The sequence below is a fragment of the Hirundo rustica genome, chromosome 13 (assembly GCF_015227805.2).
Source record: "Hirundo rustica isolate bHirRus1 chromosome 13, bHirRus1.pri.v3, whole genome shotgun sequence".
Lineage (NCBI taxonomy): Eukaryota > Metazoa > Chordata > Aves > Passeriformes > Hirundinidae > Hirundo > Hirundo rustica.
In genome coordinates, this window is record NC_053462.1 from 16,817,872 (window position 1) to 16,839,837 (window position 21,966).

General features: G+C 40.8%; 1 protein-coding gene across 3 annotated transcripts in view; it reads left to right on the plus strand.

Moving 5' to 3' along the window:
- The first annotated feature begins 101 nt into the window (after positions 1 to 101).
- Positions 102 to 21,966, plus strand: part of LRRC28 (leucine rich repeat containing 28) — a 68,924-nt gene continuing 47,059 nt past the window's right edge. The window contains exons 1-2 of one of the 3 annotated variants that reach the window (XM_040077609.2): positions 102 to 119; positions 20,620 to 20,837. In XM_040077609.2, coding sequence (XP_039933543.1) covers positions 20,670 to 20,837 — 168 coding nt within the window. In that variant the 5' untranslated portion in view covers positions 102 to 119; positions 20,620 to 20,669. The other 2 variants (XM_040077607.2, XM_040077608.1) reach the window with 2 other exon arrangements.

The window sequence follows — 21,966 nt, forward strand, 5'->3', positions numbered from 1 at the left end:
AGCAGTGGTTTTGGAGTGCCACAGGTAGTGGGAGAGGCAGAGTATAAAGCAACACAGAAGGTGGAATTCCCTGAATTTTCAGCATCATAATTGTCCTTGGAGCCTGGCACTTGACCAAGGTATGTCTCTGCTTTTACCCTTTTCTAGCAAAGAAAACTGTTTTACAGCCATTAAATCTTTAATGGAAAATAATATGCATATATACATAAATATATATATTTTTTTTTTAATTTTTTTTTTAATGGTACCCCTCAATGTTCTGGAAGTTTCATTTTTCTCTTTAACCACACACTTGATTTGTAATGAAGACATCATACCTTTAACCCATTTTTCTCTTTATTAAAAGAAATGGGCCAGAATGAGTATTTTCATGTGAAAGAGTGAGACTTTCTGAAGAGATCCTCCATTTTTAATACACTGACAAAAAAGCACACACTTCTCCATGTCTTGCAAAACAGGGAAGAAAGTATCTGAAAGTATTTCTAAATCACAGCATAATTTGAAGATGGTTAAGTGATCAGCAAAATAGTTTCCACTGAAAATGGCCTCTGTCAGAAAAAGTATGTTTTCAAGCTCTATTAAGTGAAGCAGTATTGCTGTTAAAACTCTCAGTGGTGAAGATCTGATTTCCCTGAAGCTTGAAGTGTTTCTCTGAGCAGTGAGGAATGGGACTCAAAATGGGTTGGTTTTCAATACATCAGAATTTCAGTTTCCTGGTTTTGACACACTTGTCAGTTCTAATAACTTTTTAAAGATGCACTGAAAATGTGGGGGTGTCTCAAATTCTCAAAAGGAGAGTTTAAAATTTAATGGAAATAAAAGATGTTTGTTCATACTCCAAATTTAAGCAGTTTAAAAGGTAAAACTCTTTTTTCCTGATTTACCTCTGCAACCAACAAAATAACAAGCAACCTGCTAATGAACAAAGTTTTCCTTCAGCTAGGAAGAATTCTGGGTTTTGAAAGATGTTATCCCCAGCTATTGGGTTTTCCCAAACCACTGGTATTGGTTTTGATTTCCTTTTCCAAACCATAACATAAGGTTGGTGTGGCAGGAATTCACTGCTGTAATCAAACCTGCTTGTTAAAGGTGAGAAAGTTAAGATAATAGTAAGTAGAATTTGCTTCACCTTTTCTAAACCTGTTAGGAAAGGCAGTACACTGTAACCAAAATGCTTCTGGCGTCCTGAAATGTCTATTTTCCTTTTCCTTACATCTGTCATGGTGTGATTTGGGTCAGTAGTCAGAGGGAGGCTCATGGTGGGTTGACGTTTCAGTGGATTGGTCTGTCTTATTTGACCTCTGCTTTCTCAGCCTTTTTGTGGCCCTGCCAAGCAGGCAGGAGGTGCAGGCTGTTGATGATTATCAGCCCAAGGTTGTTTGCCACTTCAGTTTTGTAGAGTGTTCCTGTAATAGACCCAGCTACTTAATGCAAATTTTTAAAAAGACTTTTTAAAACTTCTCTGCATAATTGGAAACTGCTGATTTAGATTGGTTGCATTTTCTCTTAATTTTGGCTTTACTTTCACTTAATGCCATTGCTTCACCCTGTGAAAACACAGAGATGCTCTGTGACCACCTCTGCCACTATTTGCTGCTTATCACTTAAGCAGAGGAATTTACCAAGAAAATCAGTGATGGCAATGGTGGCACATAATCAAATCTCTTCAGGCAGTGGCTGCTAAATCAGTGACACATCTGACATTTAGTGGAGGAAAAAGCCTGGGGAGTGAGTGAGCAATCTGAGCCGCTGCCCGGGGAACTTTCCAACAGTTTGACTCATCTGTCTTTTCCGTCAGGCATTTTTGTGACTCCCTGTGCCTAAATATCTCTGAGAACTGCAAAGGAATAGAGATTCTAACAGGATGCAAGAAGATGCTCAGCCAAGAAAGGATCTAATTAAAACCTTGCTCTGAATATGTCAGCGGTTTCTTGAGTTGCTGTCAGTCCTTTTTGTTGTTGTTGTTGTGGGTGCCAAATGAGATTTGGCAGTGAAGGTAGTACAATGTGCAGTTCTATGATACAGGTTTCTTAGACTCTGTATCAGTAAACCGATGGAGAAAATTAAAATATATGTATTTCCCACTAGTATATACAGTTGAAATAGTGATGTTACTCTGAGTAGCACACCCCTGTAATTGTACAGTAATGCCCTGACATCAGTTTTTTGCTAAACATATCTGTTTCTTTGAAGAGGGGAAGGGTTAAAGTTTGGAATTCCTGTAACCTAAACTGCCAACATTATAAAGATGTTTTAATGCTAGGTAAGCTGCACCTTTGCAGAATTTTTTTATTCCGTAAGATCCCATCTCATTGTATGGTAGATAATTTGGTTGGGTAGCTGGCAGTCTATTCTGTCCTGGTGTGAGAGAGTAATGTAATTAAAATGTAATTACATTTAATGTACAGTATTAGCAGGTACTTTTTCTGTATTATGGATATTAAATAATTTTTCTGAAGCCTTAATGAAATCATTCTATGCAGATGATTAAACAATTTGTATACTGGGAGGAGAGAAAAAGAAAAACTTGAGAAAGAGGGGTAGGAAGACTTTGCCACATCTTTGTGCCACTCTCCAAACTGAGCCCTGGCCACCCATGGCAGTGTTTCAGAGCAGGAGGTGGGAGCTGGGCACTGCCTGGAGCTGCTCTCTGCTCGAGCCCCAGGGTGAGCTCCCAGTTTGCTTTTTACATTGAAGAGCCCGAGCGTTTGGCGTGCTCACAGCTACATCTGGAAAAACTTCCATTGAAATGGTTTCCAAAGAGCCCTGCTGGAAACTACCCCAGCAGCTGCTGGTACAAAGCAGAATGGGCTGTTCCAGCAGCCACAAAAGCAGCCCATGCTGAGAGACCAGCCTCGCTTTTTGAGTCCTGAATTGGGCAACTTTTGGGGCGTGGACTCGGCTTTGCAAGTTCTGTCTCTTTGTTAGATGCTGCTGCTCGGCATCAGATGAGCTATTGCACAATTCTCATTGAAAAATCCTTCTCTAAAATTGGTCAGTTTAATAAATCCTTTCCAGTTAGAGCAGTAACAGCACATTATTGTGTGGGATAGTAGAATGTTCCTGCCGCAGGAAAAGATCAGCTGCTGAGCAATGGAATGGGGGGAAAAAATAAATTATTACACTGTTCTGTGTTTTAAAAAACGAAGTGAGCCATAACATCTCTTAGGCTGCTGTAGATGCTTCTATTTTTGAAGATAAAGGCTGTACTTCCATAAAATCCATCAAGCTACCTCAATATTCATAGCAAGTGATTGCTACTTTGCATACGTGTAGCTGAAAATAGATTCACCTCATCTGAAGCATGGGAATTCACTTTAAGTGTACATTAATACTAGAGGGGAAAAAAAGGCAGTAAAACTGTGCTAGCATTCCTGAGTGGATCTAGTTCTCTGTCAAAGCCATAAGGTTCTGTGTGAATGTAATAGTTTTTTTCTGGAAATTTAGGAAGGACATGCTTGTTACTCCAATCAATCCCCTGAGTTGCTGAATTTAAGTAAATTGTTACATGTAAAGCAGTTGCTGGCAGTCCAGTCAATATATTGATGACTCACTGATCCCTCCTATCCTGACACAAATGCTTTTCAGCTTGGGGAAAAAGGCAAAGTATGTTTCTGAGCAGTTGTTTTAGTAGGGTGTGACTAGTAAAGAATGGCTCATACTTGGGCCCCGGTCTCATGTCATGGAAATAAGTAAGTGGGACATTAACTTCATACAGGAGATGATCAAATACATAGCAGGGAACCCAGCAACTCCCTTTTAGGACTTGAATAAGATTGCAAAGATTATTTTTGGAAAGCAAGCAGAGACATCCCCTCTCCTTTTGTCTTGAAACAGAGCAAATATTTTGTGGTATCACAAATAAAGCCCTTGCTGCCAGCCAGAGGGCAGGGGAGGATCCCCATTATCAGTGCTGTGAGCCACCAGGCAAATTCACAGAATCACTGAGCTGTAGAACTGAGTTGGGAGGAAATTCCCAGGAGCGTAGGAGACTCCAGCAGATGGGCCCTGTCACCTGAGGAGAGCGGCCTCAGTGATCTGCCACCAGCACTCCTGCATCAAGGGCACCGGGAGGGGACAAACGCAGCTCCTTCAGCTTCTGCAGGTCAGTCACAAGGGTCAGCACGAGCTCCAAGTGACACAGGGAATGGCTGAATTCCTGTTCAAGCCACAGGGCTGGCTGGGAGTCCTGCATCCCAGTGGATGGACACCTTCCCTGCTGTCCCAGTCCTGGGCACTGGGACTCTGCTGGTGGCCACCGTGCCCTGACTCACAGCAGAGTCCCCCTGGGAGAGGAGCAGCTGCCTCCCACCATGGCAGAGCCTTCCCAAGTGCCGATGGAACAGGAAATAAGCTGCACACAGGTTCGTATCAGCTGGCAGAGCTGAAAAGTGTCACTTTTTCCGTGAGTTATGATGGCCTGTGGATGCCAGCGCTGGATCCTCCAGCAGAGTCAGCAGCAGCTACAAATATGGGATTTATCCTCACTGCCTGCTTTTGCACTTCCCTGCTTCTGTGGCTGGCTCGGATGAGCCAAGTTCCCGTTACTGGGATGAGGGACCCTGGCTCATTGCAGAGGCAGCCAGAGTAAGATGTGCCAGGGTCTAAAATGCCTATCTGAAAAGGATCTTTAGAGCCCTGCCAGCTCTCTAGCTAATGGCTGTACCTGCTTGGGTTTCATGTGTGCTCTATTTGTGTGCCCTTGCAGCCGCTCCCTCGCTGCCGGCGCCCCTCTGTCTTGGCTACTTCTGCGCTGGGATCCCTGGATGGAGCCGGCCCCGTTCCCTTCTTTCAGCAGCACAGTTGCTTTTTGTCAGAGAAACAGTGACCAAAACACTTAAGTGGTGGTCAGAGAGGAGAGGGGAAAATGCCAGCTCTTACTTCAGCTCTTTAGCTTCAGTTTTTGTTGGGAGAGAAACTGGAACTAAATCCTACTTATTACAGAATGCAGGTCTTCCCTGCATCTGAAATTATCTAAGTTAAGGCGGGACATGAGTACCTAAATGAGATGTGCAGGACAACATCAGGTGTTGGCACGTCAATTTCTTCATTTTAACACAGGAGCCATTAAAGAAAACCACAAACCCAAGAAAACAACTAACCAACCAACCAAAAAAAAAACCCAACAAAACCCCTTAATAGTTTACTTTCTGTGATTTAACTTGGATAAGTAATAGTTTCTTGTGTTTCTGCCAACTTGCTTTTGAAAACTGCCTCATCCAAAACTGGCTGAATAGAGTGAAGAGCTTGCCATTGTCCTCTGAGTTCCAGTTTGGGACTGTCATTATTATCAAACATAATCCAAATGTATTCGCCAGGGTTTTTGTCTTTAAATTTTCTGTGCTAATATCTGCAAAATACAGAATGTGGAAAAATGCAGCTGAAGTCTCTGTTAGGAACGAGAAGCAAACTGGGACTGACAAAGCAAATGTCTAATTGTGAGACTTTTCTGCTATGGAAGGGCTCTCTTGAATTCAGTGTGAGGAAAAAGAACAAATTATTGCCAAAGTTTGTCCTTTTCTTTGTATTTTCTTTCTTGCTGTTTATGGTAAGCTGAGTAGAAACGTGGTGTTCTATGGAAAAACTGTAGCAAAAAAAAGGATAGAGATAGCCAGTTCAATTCTTGAATTATATAAAATAGCATCCAATAGGAATTAACTAGATATCTTTAATGCCAGAAAATGCTTTTTTTTTCCCGATACATTTTTAAACAAACCTATAGTAAAAAAAAAAGAATCCGATTTCATTAATCTGTTTTCTAATTTTACTTTGGATTGTTTGAATATTTTAATTTAATTGAATTTTACATTTATACCTGAATTGTAAATTCAAATGTTGTTTACAAGCAGCTTTGCCAGGAATCTGAGTGAAACACAATGTAGCTCTTCAGAACAGTGAAAAAGGATGCAATTTGCTGTTCTTCAGTATAAATGGTATAAATTACCTATTGCAAAGAAAAAAAAAGAAAATCCAGAGGCTTAGCTTTTAATAATAAATCTATAAATAAGCATGATGAGCAAGTTAAAAAATATTTAAGAACTTCTGAATATTTAATGATTTAATTAGATAAAGGTGTTAATGCTAAATTATTTATTTCTACCAGAACATTTTTGTCATGGTGCTTTAAAATGACCTCAGGATGACAAAACACAGAGTAACTGATTTCCTTCTGTTAAGTGAAAAAAATCAATGACATTTCCCATATAAATTCTTTGGGATTTTGCTCAGTAATTACCCATTAAAGAACATGTTTCAGGATTTTTCCTTTCTAATGTGTGCTGGCCCTGTGCCCTCAAAATTGTGGCTATGTTACGTTTTCTCTGGAATGTTAAATGCTTTATTTACTTTTCAGCACCCTTCAGATCAGCTTTTCCCTTCCTTCCAGGGGAGTTTAAGGGCAGCAGATAATTAACAGCCAATCTTTGAAAGAGGTGTTTGTAAATTCAGTGCTTCATTTGCTGAAACACAAACAAAATTAAATGCTTTGTGGATTTACCTCTGATATCCTAAGGTGAGAAACATTTTACTCCGTCCTGTTTGAAAGCAAGGTGTGGGATGGTTACAGCTTTCTGTGTTTGTGTTACTGAGGAGCATTAAATTCTCATAATGACTCATAAGTCACCCAAGATCCAGAGTCCTGTTTAGAGCATTAGCTCACCTTGCAAAGCCTTGGCACTTGGGCCAGCCTGTAACTGGTACCTCAAGGGCAGCTGTTTTAACCTTTCCTATAATCACTGCTCACCACCTGGTGAAGTCAAGGAGCTCTTTCCCTCCTTTTAGGGAGGAGGGAACTCATGTGCAGGTGGAGGAACTCCTGCAGCTCCTGAGAGCTCTCTCAGTGCTGTGCATGGCAGTTTGGGTCTGTAGGAAGGGGTCAGTCCCGGTTCCAGCAGTCTGTGACATTTGGACATATAAATACATACATCAGAAGTGCCTTTCTTGTTTGTTCTACTCAGGCACAAGCTATTTTAGGCTGACATTTTCCAACCAGGCCTGAGGGAGTTAGATGTCTGAATTAAATCCAGTTTGACTGATTTGGACATTGAACATCTCTGAACTGAAATCCTGCTGGTAGGCAGTGGGGCTCTGTTATAACAGCATTATTAGCTCTTCAGTTATATAGAAACATACATCTTGATCTCTTTTTTTTTTTTTTTTTCAACAAAATGGCCAAATAATTGAATCATGAGTGCAAATACAGGACTTGAACCTTGGAATAATATTTTTTTTCAGTGAACATGCAAGATGTAAAGTGAAGGTGCCATAGAGTTAAAACCCCTCAGCTGTTTTAATGTGGAGATGATACAAGCATTGCCTATGAAATGTTGATTTAAATATGCGTATTTTATTGAGTGACAAGCAAGTAATTCATTGCAGCTGTTTCTGTCATGAAAAAATCTTTTTAGATCATCATATCAAAAACTGTAATAGGCTAATTTATTCAACAGTTTTTAAGGAAAGTACTAATGTGTATAGCATAGCATAAAGGATGATATAAATTGGGAGAATTTGCAGCAAATAGAACTGAATCCAAAATGAGTGTGCCCATGGGCCAGATCTCCTGTGGAAATTCAGCCTTGTGCTGACCTGGGACTATGATATCCTGGGGAAGAACAGCAGAGTTAAAGAATTCTCTCTGCCTTGTGCAGACTCTGTGTGCAAATGCTCTTTAAAGAACAGAGTGGCTCAAGCATTGAAAAGCAAAGAGCAAACAATTCCTAACAAGGCTGCCTGTGTGCAGCTCTGCTGCTGGTATCACCCTTGGAAGGTTTACACTGAAGTGCTCTTTGCCTCACAAGCTCTACTTCAGATTAATATCATTTATGGGAAGGGCTGTAAACGAAAGGGAAATGTCTTGAATGCTTTTCAGTGCTGGGGAGAAGTGTTATTATAGAACCCTGACACCAGCTGCCACCCTGGTAAGGCCAGTCTGCCTCACATTATCGTTTTGCCACCCAGCACAGCAGAAAATAACCAGACTGCAATCCATAGACTTCCCCTCTCCAAACTGATTGGGCAGAGTTGAAATGAAAAAAAACCCCAAAATTCGTCTGTCATTGCGATTTCTGCAGTCATCTAAACCAGTACGAGCAGTTACCTAGGACAGCCTGTAAAACCTGGAACTGGGAGAAAATGTCCTTATTCTAAGGGCTTTGGGGAGATGATTGTTTGTGGTCTGGGTGTCTTTGAGTGTTAGGAAGTTTAATAAAAATAGTCATAACATGAGACCTTTGATCTGTGACCTCAGGATGGACATCTTTGCCCTTCTTTGAAATGAAATGAAATTGAGGATGGCTGAAGTTGCCAATATATTCTGCCTTAATGGACACTATCAATTTGCCTCCAGTGCAATTCAATTTCAATTTCTAAAGCTCTGAATGTTCTGAGGGCTGGTTTACCTGTGTGACACCCTCTCATCAGCAGTGTTACTACAGTCAGGACATTGATTTTATGTCATCTACAACTGACTGTCTTTTGGAAGTGATGGTTAAAATACTTGCAAAAGTTCTCACCTCTGGGAATGATATTCCAAAATATTATTTTTTTCATGCTCTTCCTTCAATCAGCCCAAGAACAGAAGGATGATCTGTTTGTAAGAACTCTTCTGGCTGCAGCAGAGCAGTGGCTTTTCTTACCCTTTTAAGGAAGTTCTCCCTGTGGTCTCCAAGACGTGTAAATAGCTCCAGGAAATTAAAGCACTTGAGATTTTTTAAGTGGACAATTTACATGTACAATTGCAGTGTGCTGGGACAAGGGCTGCTTAGTAATCCATAGCTGGAATTTATTAGCATTGCAGTCATCAGTGTTGTTCACCTTATCAGCTGTACTGGGGAGTTTGGCTTTGGATTGTTTGCCATTGTCCAGTGCTCACCACCGTCATCCCACTGGAGATTCTGAGCTGTACAGACCCAGTTTGAACCCAGAGCTGAAAACTTGCTGAAATGCAACAGAAGTTGAAGGATTATGGTGCTACCTAATGAAGGGACAGCCACAATTAAAAAACCCTGAAGAAATACTCTAGTCTGTGATGGAAGATTAGGTGTGAAAAAAGAGAACAAAGGTGTTGGATTCACCATGACCTTGGGGCTGAATCAAGCTTGTAGTACCCTGGCAAAATCAAAGCTCTTTTCCCTGCCACAGTGCTCAGCAAAACCTGAGAATTTTCTTGTTTGGAAATCATTGCTCTGTTTCTTCTGAATTTTTTGAAGCAAGAAAGCAAAGCTAACTGCTAAGTCAAAATAAGGAGACAAACACAGAGAAGCAAAAGGGAATTCAAATGGTTTATTGGCTTAAATACTGATAGTATTCATGTAAACTCAGATATGAGAGTAGGTTTGCTTTTCTGATTAGTACATATTTCTATTTCTGTAATTTCACTTGACTTTATATCTAAGCCTTTTGAAGATAACTTATCTCTTCATTGAGTGATGGGAAAGAAGAAAAGTCCAAGGGATCTGAAAACAGTGGGGAACATTGCTAAGTGTCAGGAATGAAATGAGAAGTTTGCTTATGTCTATCACATGGGTTGGGAAAGTCAAATATTGCTGGAAAGGGATTTTTTTTTTTTCCCCTTCCATTTGTTTTCCTTTTATAAACTTGCCATCCACAAGTCTTTCATGGCCTTCCTGTCTCTGGTCAATTGAAACAGCCTTTTAAAATATGCATGAAACAACTTTGCTAGCAGTGCTTTTATACAACAATGAATTATGGAGCATAAATCATTGAGTGGAAATGATATTTTCTCTTCACATATTGCATTTAACTGATCTGCTTGTCCTGGCTACCTCGTGCAGGTAGGGAGGTTAAAGAATATGGGCCTTTGAGTGACCCTCTGCAGCAAATATATTAGAAACATTTTTAAATCATTTACTCAGATCTGCAAGAGCCCTGTTCTACCTCGGTTCTTCCTTGATACCCATTTCTAAAAACAAGTTTAGTTTCTTCCTTGCTCTAACATTCACTGAAGTTTGCTGTCACTGAACTTCTCAAGATGAGAATCTGTACAACCTCTTGGACATTTCATATTGTTCCACTTAGAGCTATAATGTGGAATCCAAGAGCTATAATGTGGAATCCAATATTATGAACTAATTGCAGAGCTCACATTGAGCTGAATTTCAGCTTTATTATTTTACAAAAAAGATCCTCCCCTATTCTAGCTTTATATAGATAAAAGAGTAGAGGAATTCTATGAGCTTTTGAGATGTGTTGCAATGTTCTTGGAATATTTGCATATTGCTGAGTTCTGTGCCATGGGTGGAATTCGAGGAGGAAAGACAAAACTGAAAAATCTGAATAAATCAAATAGGACAACATGCTATAAGTAAATTAACAGAGCGCCCTACAACAAATACTCGCTGTGTCTGAATATCAAGGCATAACTTCTGACCCTACTGAACAAGGAAAGTCCCCTTAGCATGGTTCATCTTCTGTGGGCTTTGGACTCTTTTGCTATCAGCTACTGAACAAATTCAAAGACTTTGTGACAGCAGAGGTCAGAACACTGAGAGTCTTCTAAGCCCTTATGTTGTGATGCTTTTATCTATTTAACTTTGCTGTTATCTTTCCAGGCTGTTGTTGTGCATTGGTCCTTGACTTTGTCTTTCAGCCAGGAAAAGTATCCTTAATAGTTGTTTCATGTGGTTTCAGTGCAGTCCTTCCCCTAGGAAACCAAAGGAAAAGGACAGGTTTTCAAACACAAAGGATTTGCTATTCACCCTGAATTGCTCTGGAAGTCAGGTATGTGTGGTGAAGAGGTCAGGGAGGAAACACCTGCAAGTGGAAGTAGGTGCCATGGTTTTCTCTGCATCAGGGATGGCCAAAGTGACTGAGAGCTGAGCTCTCATCAGCAGAACAGAACATACCCTGTCATCAACCTCTGCAAACTTGACGTATGCTGTTAAAGGCTGGCATACTGTACTACATAAATCTTCCAGGGAAGTGGGCTTCTCCATTTCCTAATATCAGTTTTCTCTCTTTCTCCACTTATTATGGGGTATATTAAGATTATTTAGACTGATTTTTTAAAACATACAGGCCAAATCATGGTGCACTTACCCACGTGGTTTTCCAAATCCAGACCAATCCGTTTGCCAGGAGTCACATTACAGATTAGCCACCTCTAAGGACTGGATATACACAGAGAATGCCCATTTTTTAAAAAATATAAACCACACAAAAGACCTCTGGTGTAAATGTCTCCTTTGGTTTTAGATGGTTTTCAAACACCTAAATAAAATTAAATGATTTTCCAATAGCAGTGTGTCTATCCATAGTCCCACCCAATATGGGACCAGAGTGCAGTATTGGAATGCTGACAGGGGTTTATTCCTGAGCAGGCAAATTCTGTGGGTTTTATGTGGCTGCTTGGCTGGCTTCTATTTTATGAGAGAAACACACAATAATTTAAGGATTGTAATGAAGTTGTAGCTGTATTGGTGGGACTATCTCTAATTTGTACCAATGTGTGTCTCTGGCTTAGTGAAGGTGCCACCGCTCAGAGAGGAGAGCTGTTCTAAGAACACAATGTGTATTTGAAAAGCTTGAACTCATTGACAATGACTTCAGTGCCAAAAGCACAAAAAGGGTTTAACAAACCTAATTTTTTCACTGGCCCAGAATTACAGGGCATTAATCTCTGGAAGAGTCTACAAGGCACATGGCTCTTTTTCCTATGCCTTTGGTGAAAAATGAAAAATAGTTTTAGTGAAATAATTTCATCAGAAATGACTCTGAGCTTTCATTTTAACTTTTGAATGAAGACTGAATTATCTCCTTTGGTCAGATGGAAGACATCTGGCCTGGAACAGCTCCCTGGGAGCAGAGCTGCTGCCAGACACAAAGGCATTTTGTCCTAAACACTCCTTACACCGAGGAAAGGGAGAGCTGGTAACAAATACTGTGCCACGACTTTATAATGTGGAAAGATCTTTATCAGTGTTGTGGTGCAAATGTGACAAAGGCAGGAAGGAGGCGTGGACTTGGAAAAAAGTACCCACAGTCAGCAGTCAGACCTTGACCACTCCCTGAGGGCTCCCCAGCCAAGTGTACCTGGGCTGTGGTTACCTGACTCAGAGCTCTCAGTGCAAACTGACCAAGAATTCCCATGAAAGATTTCTGACAGAACACACAGAGCGTTAAGAAGAAAAGAAAGATCTTTGGCTTTTCTAGTTTGCTCTCGAAAACGAAAAATTGTGTGTTTCACAGGAAACAGTCTATTGAGTGTCTCCCCAACACGTGGAACATCCTGGTGTATATTTAGGCTGTTCCTGGAGTGTTCAATAAAAAGAAAGGTCAGATCCCAGCTGTAACCAGATGGATGGGTTACATGAAAAGGAGAAACCCTGCAAGGTCTCTAAAAGCAAATCTCCCACTGGTCTCAGGAACAGAAGATTTCTATATCTGACTTCCCTCAAACAAGTTCCACAATATGCTTGCATAAATCAAAGAGCTGTGTATACACCATGCTGCCCCCCTTCACTATTTATATTCCCTTGGAATGAAAAATAGCTCACCACCTGCCTCATTTCTATCATAATGTAACAGGTCACAGAGTTAACACCCTTCTGAAATGAATGGTGGAATACAATTACAAAACCACTCACCTTACACAACCAAGACATTTGGCACCTCACTCGAAACTTTTCCATAAGAAATACAAACTTCTCATAAATAGGTAAAAATGTTATTTCAAGTATGTGTATTGTCACTAAAATACTTTCATTTCAAGCCTATGTGTGCTAAAATTATGAAACTGTGTGGGTGAGAGTATAGGGATTTAATATTTTATCAAAGTTTTAAAGTAAATTTATGGGAACAATGGATCTTTGCTGATGAAGTGGAGTCTCTTTACAAGATATGAATTTGTTTCAACACCAGATCATGGGACTTCTCTGAAGAATGAATGGCTAAGAGAGAAAAGAAAATAACATTAGGCAACAATAGACATAGATAAAAGAATTGGAGTAGGTTTGAGATCTGGAAGAAGGAAAAAATTCAGAATAATTAATGCTTAATGTTAAATACTGATTTCAGTTGAATTAATAACAACTTGTGGTCAAATTAGATCCAACGAATCATTAGACCTACTCAGGAATCTTTTGACCATTATTGTGAACTCAGCAGATCTGTCAGCTGGACTGAAGGGATATGCAGTGAAGATGAAAAGAAAGGAAACCTGGGCCAGGCAAGAGGATGGAGAAATCACCACCACAGAGCTTCAATGGCAGCTGAGGGCGGTAGTAAAAAATAATATTATTGAGTACACGTAAAAATAGACCAAGGAACATTTCATGCTGTTTGTTGCCTGAAGTTAATAAGCGTCCATGTGCTGTCTAAATTTGCTGTTCAAGTTTTACTACTTTATTGATTTGAACAAAGAAAAATTGGAGATAGTATTTTAAGTGAGTTTAACAAAATCAGTCAAGTTTGAAGAGTTTCATAAAGTGAATTTTAAATAATATACAAAATTTTATTCATTAATGCATTTGTAACATACAGCAATGTTGGCAAGTTGAAGAATAATATTGAGTTAATTTAAATTAATTTGAAAGCCACAATTATCTTGTCAACAAGAGGTAACACAAGATACCTCCACATCAGCCTCATGCTCCTTTCACAGTCTTTGAAGGACCAACAACTGAAAAGCCGTGGAGAGCTGGCTGGTTTGGTACCCTTGCAGTGATCCCATATTGAGATTTCCTGATGGAGCAGAGGCAGAAATGTTGATTCTGCCTATTGTTATATTTGCTTAACACATTAACAGAGGAATTTGGTTTCTGGGGCAGTCAGTGAGGCATTGTTCTTTTTCCAATTGAGATTAATTAGATCAGTGGGAATTTAGAATGAGCAGAAAATGCAAGATCAGGGACAAAATCCACTGCTTGCTTATTCTGTACTGGGGTTGTTCCATTCAAAGTGCAGCCTGTCCAAATGACCAGTGCTTTCCATTACTTCTTAGGGAGCCTATTACACAACATAATCAATGTGATTACCAGGAAATTTCCCTCAAAAATTAGTTCAGCACAAATTAGCAATAAACTGTTTTAAAAGCTTCCATTTTGAGAGATGCTGATTTGAACCACACCAGGCAGTGCAAATAATTTCCTTTGAAATTAGGTTTTTCATTAGCATTACTGTGTCATTGAAAAATGAGTCAGTTCGAGTTTAACAAATACAATAACAAATAAACTGAAAATAAAAATACTTGAGCCAAAGGTGGATGATGTCTAAGCGTTAAATACTGCCATGCTGGCACTCGGTGTGCAGGAGCTCCATCTGCCTTCCCACTTCTGTACTGCTGCAGAAGGCAGAGATAAAACATTTATGCAATCAAAGTTAGCAGTACTGTGATGAGTCACTGTAACTTTATTCCACTCCAATAAGAGAGCTTTGTCCCTAAACCAAAATTACTAACTGGAAGTTACAAAAGACCTCCTGAGAAGAACAAGGGCTTTCTGGAGAATGGATTATTTCTCTATTAGTAAAGACCGAACATTTTACAGAGTTTATTTCTTTTTGGTACAAGAGACAAATCAACAAATTATGCATGATGCAAAACAAACCTCCTGTGGAAAGAATAGATCCAAAATTCTTGACATTTATACCAACTGAATCTTGTATCATTTTGTATATGAAATCTGGATTGACCAAAAACCTCTTATGTAAGACAGTGTAAAGTAAAAACAGGGGTAAGAAGAATTAAGATTTGATATTCTACAAGAAAGGATGCAAACTAGAAATGTTCTGTTTGCTTCTTCGAGTCTTTGCAGAACCTGATGATGACATCAGGCCCTCAGCTCTTGTTCAAAGAGAAATGGAAGTTATTAATCCTCAGATGAGGGAGAAAATCATCCCTCAGTGTCTGTAAGAGCAGAAAAATGGGATTGCATATTCAACTGCATAAGAACTTTCAAAATTCCAGGCAATGTTAATTTTTTAGGTACAAGCAGAAGACAGTAGGACAGCAGAAACCATTCAGCCCCTGTGCTGGAACCCTGCCATGTAACAGAGAGCTCTGCCATTTTCCTAGACCACTCCAAATGTCCCAAGCACGTGTTAAGCAGATTCTTCTCCAGTCTGAGCATGGAAAAGATGTCCACTGGCAGTGAGAGCCGGCAGATGCACCAGGCAGTCCAGTGGGTCACTACTGCTTCACACAGCTGTGCTAACACTTGTACACACCAGAACCTAAAGAAAGCTGAAACTCCATCTATTGATCGCTGGATTGATCTGTGCCTAGAAGATTCCTCCAGCCCACAGGACCTCTCTGCACCAAGCATAGCTGCATGAGCTCAGTGTTTACTGGGGGATTTTGCCTCACCATCATTCTCAGAACGTGGTGATGTCCAAGAAAGCTTATTTTGTACTGCTACTTGACACACTGAAGAGCAGAGAATAAAAATACTTGGTAATTACCCAACCTTAAAGGAGAAACACTCTCTTGCTGTCATGCATCAATCACACTGAATTTTCCTGCTGCTAAAAACTGACCTTTAATTGCGAAGTGGGTATTTTTATCATATTCCAGATTTACAAAGTCTAATTTAATGCACATGATTCAATATAAGTGGTATCCACAGCACTGGGTGGAAAAGAGTCATGCAGGATTATTAGGGAGGCAGAACCTCACAGTGTTCAAGACTCAAATTCAGAACTTCACTGAGATACTTTGGATCTTGCAGATCTGTGCCATTGAGAGCTAGGAAACTTGTTATAAAAACCTCAGTAAAAATAATTTCTTCACGTTTCACTTGGTAAAATAAAATAAAATGTTTGCATAAAGTTTTACTATGCAAAGGTATTTCCAATTGCATCTCCCCACAGTTGTCAGTCTCAATTAGCTACCTTGTGTAATAAATCTGGTATAGCATCATCACTTTTTATTCACACTATCTTCATCTGACTTGTGTGATTTTGGCACACACAAGGGATCACCAGTGAAGCTGTGCCCATTTGCTCCAGCTACTGGATTTGTTCCAGTAAACCACTGGACGATGGTGGATCTTCAAGTAACCGACAACTGTGAACTACTTGATTAGACCTACTTTAAATTGGCATTTCAAAGCAAGTTTTATTAGTTTCTTTATGTAGGCACAGAGAAGATCAGCCATCTTTCTTAGCAAGATGGAAAAGTCAAGCTCCCTGTGCTATCAGAAGAACAAAAAAAAAGAATTAAATTAGGGTAAAGAAACAGTAACATTTACTTAGCAGAGAGATCGCACTAGTCTGACTTGTTAGATGAGAATGACGTGGCAACCATGAGGCAAATGCTCTCCTCACCAGAAGATCAGATTCCAATATCGCTGCTCTGCTCATCATTTTTAGCCTTGTGACTACACCAGCAAGACTGGACACCTGTGCTGTGCAGGACCAGAGCTTCGGGGATCAGCTTTCGGGTCTGAGAGCAGCAGCTTTCAGAGATCACATGGCATTGGCTGAGGGGAAGAAAACAGAATGAATGAGTGTGATGATTCAAAACACAAAACAACAATGAATCCTGAGTGACCTTTCAGGGGGAAAGACACAAGAAACAGTGGTGTGTGTTGGTGTGAGCAGAAAAGAACAGACAAAATTCGCTTTTGACAATATCAGAGTGCAGTAATCTTATCTCCTCTCTGTTGTTCTCTCAAAAAAATCTCCAACCAAAAAAACCCAAACCATTACAATATATGTGTAAATAAACATATTAAGTATCCTCGCTCTGTTAAGAGCAGGTCTCCCAGGAAAAAAAGCTTTATCTTTCCTTTTCTATTTCAGTAGAAGACAGTGTTTCTGTCCTGATCAATGACTCAGTATCCTGGAGAAGTACATTTGGTTTGACACATTGAATTCTCTCTGAGGAATGCGTTGCTAGAAGTCCTCATATTCAACATCTACTTCAGTCTGAAATAAGCTTAACTTTTAATTTCTCAAATATTTATAGTGCAAGACCAAAGTGACATTAAAAAGTGTGATGTATTTGCTGGTTTTAAAACCATGGTGGTCTACAAGCAGGCCACTTTGTAACATCAGCTGAAAAAATAGACAAATGCTATCAACCACAGGAAGAAATCACGTGTACAGAATGATATGATAAATATGGAGGATGGTGAATTTTGAAGGGTAAATTATTTCAACAAAACCCAATCTATTTTTTTTCTGAAAAAAAACCAACTCCAAAAAGACTGCGATTGCAAAGTAAGATGGAGAAACTGTAGTTGTCACAATCAATTATTGCCTTTCAAGTGCAGGAAAATGACAAATGAGCCATTAAGGGCTGCTATTCTTTATTTAGAACTGAAAAAGAAATGAGTCTGCAAGGGAAAAGATCTTAAGCTTTTCTGCATGTTGATTTATTTCAAGCGAAAGTTATGTGAATATATGGAAGAAATGTCTTCTGCAAGGTGTTCATCTTGGTAACCCTGCAGAGCTGCTGCATGAATCTTGTTAGAACCAATTTATGTTAATTAATCTGTGGAAATTAGAAAGAGGATTTCTGCAGCTGAGATTCTCTTTTTGAGCAAGCTGTAGAGGTGATCTTCAGCAAAAAGCAACTTTTTAATACCCGGTGATGTAAAACACCCTGAGGATGAGGGGATTTGCTGTCAGCAGAGAACTGACAAGACACAAACAAGCCTTTATGTGTCATCCTAGTGCGTGTGAATACACATAAAATCAAAACATTTCCACAAGACAACTATCATGGGTAAAAATGCTCGTGATGGGCAGGTTGTGGGTGCAGGCAGGACCCCCGGAGCCTCTCCATTCTGCTGTTAACACAGAAATAAAAGGCAGCCGCAGCTACACCAAAGGTAGAGGGTGGTCCCTGATCACAACTTTTATCCGCAAATGATGTTGTCTTCTATCAGCGACTAAGCAGGGATGACTTGTTAGCACCGGGGGCTGTGTGAACACGCGGGGAGGGAAGCAGAGTCCACATATTCGCTCATGGAGCCGCACCGGGAAGGACCCGGAATACCGGGAACAGCTGAACACCGTCAGAGACCGGGACACCGGGGAAGACCCGAACACCGGGAACAGCTGAACACCAGCAGAGACCGGGACACCGGAGAAGACCCGAACACCGGGAACAGCTGAACACCAGCAGAGACCGCGACACGGCGGAACACCCGGACACGGGGAACGCCCACAGCCCCTCAGCCCACAGCGAGGGGAGGGGGCGGTGCTGAGGGGCGGCGCGCTCCCATTGGCTGGCGGAGGGAGGCGGGAGAGACGGAGCATTATGATTGGCTGCTGCCCGCGGCGGGGCGGGGCGCTGTCTCGCGAGAGCCGCGCGGCGGCCGCGGTCTCGCGCGGCCCGTCCCGTCCCGCCCCCGGGTCCCTGGGCCGGCGGCGGCGCCGCTCCCGCTGCGGCGGCCCCGGTGAGTGGCGATGACCCGGCCGGGCCGAGGGGGGGACGGGCACAGAGCCAGGGCGATCGGGTCCTGACGGTGGGAGGTTGTCTCCGGTGCTTTGCCCCTGCTGTGTGCTGGCCGGACCGCGCGGGTACGGCGCCTCTCCGTGAGGGGGTACGCGCTATGGCCCGGACCGATCACCCCTGTCTCTCCGGCTCCCCCCTTGTCCCCCACGTTTCTCCTTCTTTTCCCTGTGTCCCTCTTGCCCGGTGCCCCTCTCTCCCTCTTCTTTTCGCCCTTCCCATCTCTGTTTTTCCCCATTCCCCCCTCTCCCCCGTGCCCCCTTCCCCTTCGTTCTCGCCCTCCCCTGGCGGACCCGGCCCCTCACAGGGCCAGGGTCACTGGGTGCTATCAGCTCTCATCCTTTTTTACTCCCCTTAAAGACCATGGTTGTGGCTGTTCCTCTTTGGTAAGGCTGCACCTCATCCCTGGAAAAAGATAATTGAGAGAGGAAAAAGTTTGGCTGGTGGTGGAAGGGAGTAGGAGGAGGTTCCTTTGAAGTAAGAGCCAAAGTAGATTGGGACTGGACTTTGCATCTGTGGCGTTAGATGTTTGTGTATCCGTGTTTGCCATGGCTAAATGTGCAGTTGTGGAGTCACAACTCTGTGAAGGGAAGCCCACAAGTGCAGAACACTTGAAAACCATCTCTGGACCAAGTGGAGGGCTGTTGGATATTTATACATACATTTCTTCACTTTTCAGCTTCTGATAAAAAAAATTCAGAGAAACATGAGCTTTCCTTTACCTTGTCTTATATTGTGGAGGTTAATAACAAATACTCAGACTACGCCCATTAAAAAATTTAACGCTTTTCCAGCAGTTATTTTAATGCTGGTCACAGAAGTAAAGTTGGGAATTGTAATGGCTTCATTTCCTTGATCTTCTGGACTAAGAGAGCTTTACTGCTGGGAGTGCCAAGGGCCAGTGTGTGTGCCCTGTTCCCTAAAATAGCTGATGAAGGCAATGGTAAAAAACCTCTTAAAAACCCCACAAATGTGTATTGCTCCAAAAGGGGACAGATCACTGCTAAGAGCTGTTATCTGCAAATCAAGGGAACTACTCAAACTAATGAAGTAGTTTGTTTTACATGTATGGTCAGTCTTCAGCTGGAGTTTTGTGCCTATCATCAGATGAGATTTATGATTCTGGACCTTCACTTCCAGTGAAGGAGAAGGAAACCTCTCCTTCACTGAAGGATTGACTAAAATAGAAAATATTATTGGTGGGACGCAGTTCTGAGTCCTTACCTTTCGTTAATGGCAATAATAATGTGTATATGATCAATTTAAATGCACAAGTCTGTAGCAAAATGGTAAGTTTAATGAATAGTCTGGGTTTATTATGTTTTTTATGAGGTAGTTGAAAAGGTGCAGCATTGCTGTTGACTAAATCTAGACAGCATAGTAATGACTTGAATTTTGGTTATATGTGAAAAACAAGTTGAATAAAGTCAGGTTTCAGACACGAGTTAATTTTTAATTTGCCTTCCTGCTTTTGTTTAGTGGTTTTGAAACAGTCAGTTAAAGCTTGACACTTTGTTCTTTCTGGTTTCATTTTTAGTAGAGCAAGCTGGAAATCTGCTGTCTTGTCTAGCTCTTTATAAATTTTCTCACTGCAAGTTTCAAGTTTCTCATATACTGTATTATTTTTAAATGGCTTTACTGGCTGTCTATCCCAGTTATCTCTTCCAACCGGTAAATTATTCCACTAGTTTTATATGGGAAAGCACTTTCAAACTTTCATTGCCTTTTGTCTTACTGCCTTTAAAGATAATGGTGTTTTTTAGTCATCTGAGACTAAAATCCTCTATTAATTGTGTGTTTTTCTTATCTTTGGGTTCTTTTTTTAGCACATACGACAGGATGGATGTGGGACATCAGTTATGGTTAATAGAAGTTGCTTTTTAAATTCTTTTTGTGGTGCCAATTTTGACAAAATAATCTGAAAGGTCCATCAAAGATGGATGAAACGAAAAGCATTAAATATACCAAAAGATTTTGTTATTTCTGGTCCTATAATGCACTAAAGCTTAATCCAGAAAATAGTCAAAGACTTGCTTCTAACATAGCTTGTGGTGTGGATGTTCTGGGGACTTTGTATATTAACTGGAACAAGTGTGTTTAGATAAATTATCAGATAATCTGTAATCAGGAGCTCTTCCTGCAAAAGAAGGCACAGCTACACCTTGGTAATACTGGTTTTTTTTCCTCTTTCTGTCTCCTAGAGGTGGGTCTGCTCTCAGAAGATGCGAAGCAGTAGTTGTGGTGCTTAGTCATGGCATCAGAACTGTGTAAAACAATCTCTGAGGCAAAGCTGGAAAGGCACAAGAACTTGTTCTTAAATTACCGAAATCTCCATCACTTCCCTCTGGAGTTACTGAAGGATGAGGGGCTGCAGTACTTGGAAAGACTTTACATGAAAAGAAATTCCCTGACCACATTGGTACGACAGTCTCTTTATTGCAATGTTTACAGTCTGTGTGTTTAGGAATTCTGATTTTTGAAACAGGAGGAAAAAAAAAGATATTATAGGTAATCTGACCCTGAATGATGTCCTCAGCTGTAAGAGATGAGTATTTTGAACTTGCATAGGTAATGTAGAGAATAATAAATGGAAGTTCATGACATTTTATGTTTACCCTTTTCAAGCTCTCAAGACCTTCTGGGGTTTTTCTTGTCAGGCTTGTTCTGTTCTGTACGTTTTACTCACGTAAGTGGTCAGTTTCTCCTGTTTGGTGATGCTGTGCAGGCTGTTCTCCATTTCTTCACTAGGCTGAATGACTTTTCCCTTGGTTGTGTGCCCAATTTCAAAAGCAATGTCAATCCCAGGGTCTACAACAGCAGGTGCCAGTAAAAACTTCTATCTCTGGGCTGCTGTTTATAGGAAAACACAGTTATATGTCAGCTAATGTCACAGTTAATGTGGGATTTTCTTTGGTGATTTCTTCTTGTCTTGTTGTTTTTCCCTGAACTGAAGAAATTCTCACCTTGAGTGGATGTTGTGACCTCAAAATTCAGTGTGGGGCAGTTAAATAACTGTGAGAGATGTTCTGAGCTGGTAAGACTCTATAGGATAGAGTCAAACTTGCCACTGTTAATAGGCTCAAGTCTCCCAAGTTTTCATTTTTGGTTGCTTGATTGGTTTGGATTTGTTGGTTAGTTTTTTTTGGTGGGCTTTTCAATGCTATGAGAGGTGAAATAGTAGCAATGGTAGAGGAGCTGTAGGGCATGACTACTTAAAATTCACCAAAATTGTACAGTTTTCAGGGTTTCCTAGAGCAAGTCCAGTACTCCGCTTCAAGGGCCATAAGCTGAAAGGATTCTGAAGATTTCATGCCTTTTCTTCATCTTGAATGAGTCACTTAAGTTACCATGTACTGTAGAGAATTATTTTAGCACTCTGGTTTTGGGCAGTAATTTAATAGTGTGTAATGATTTTATAGAAGGATAGGATTCATGGTTACAAATCAAAACTGCTATAAAATTAGCCAAAGACTGTAAACAGCTCTGCCTTGACACCTCATGAAATTCAGTGATGATTTAGTGCAGTAAGGGTCACCAACTTTGCACTG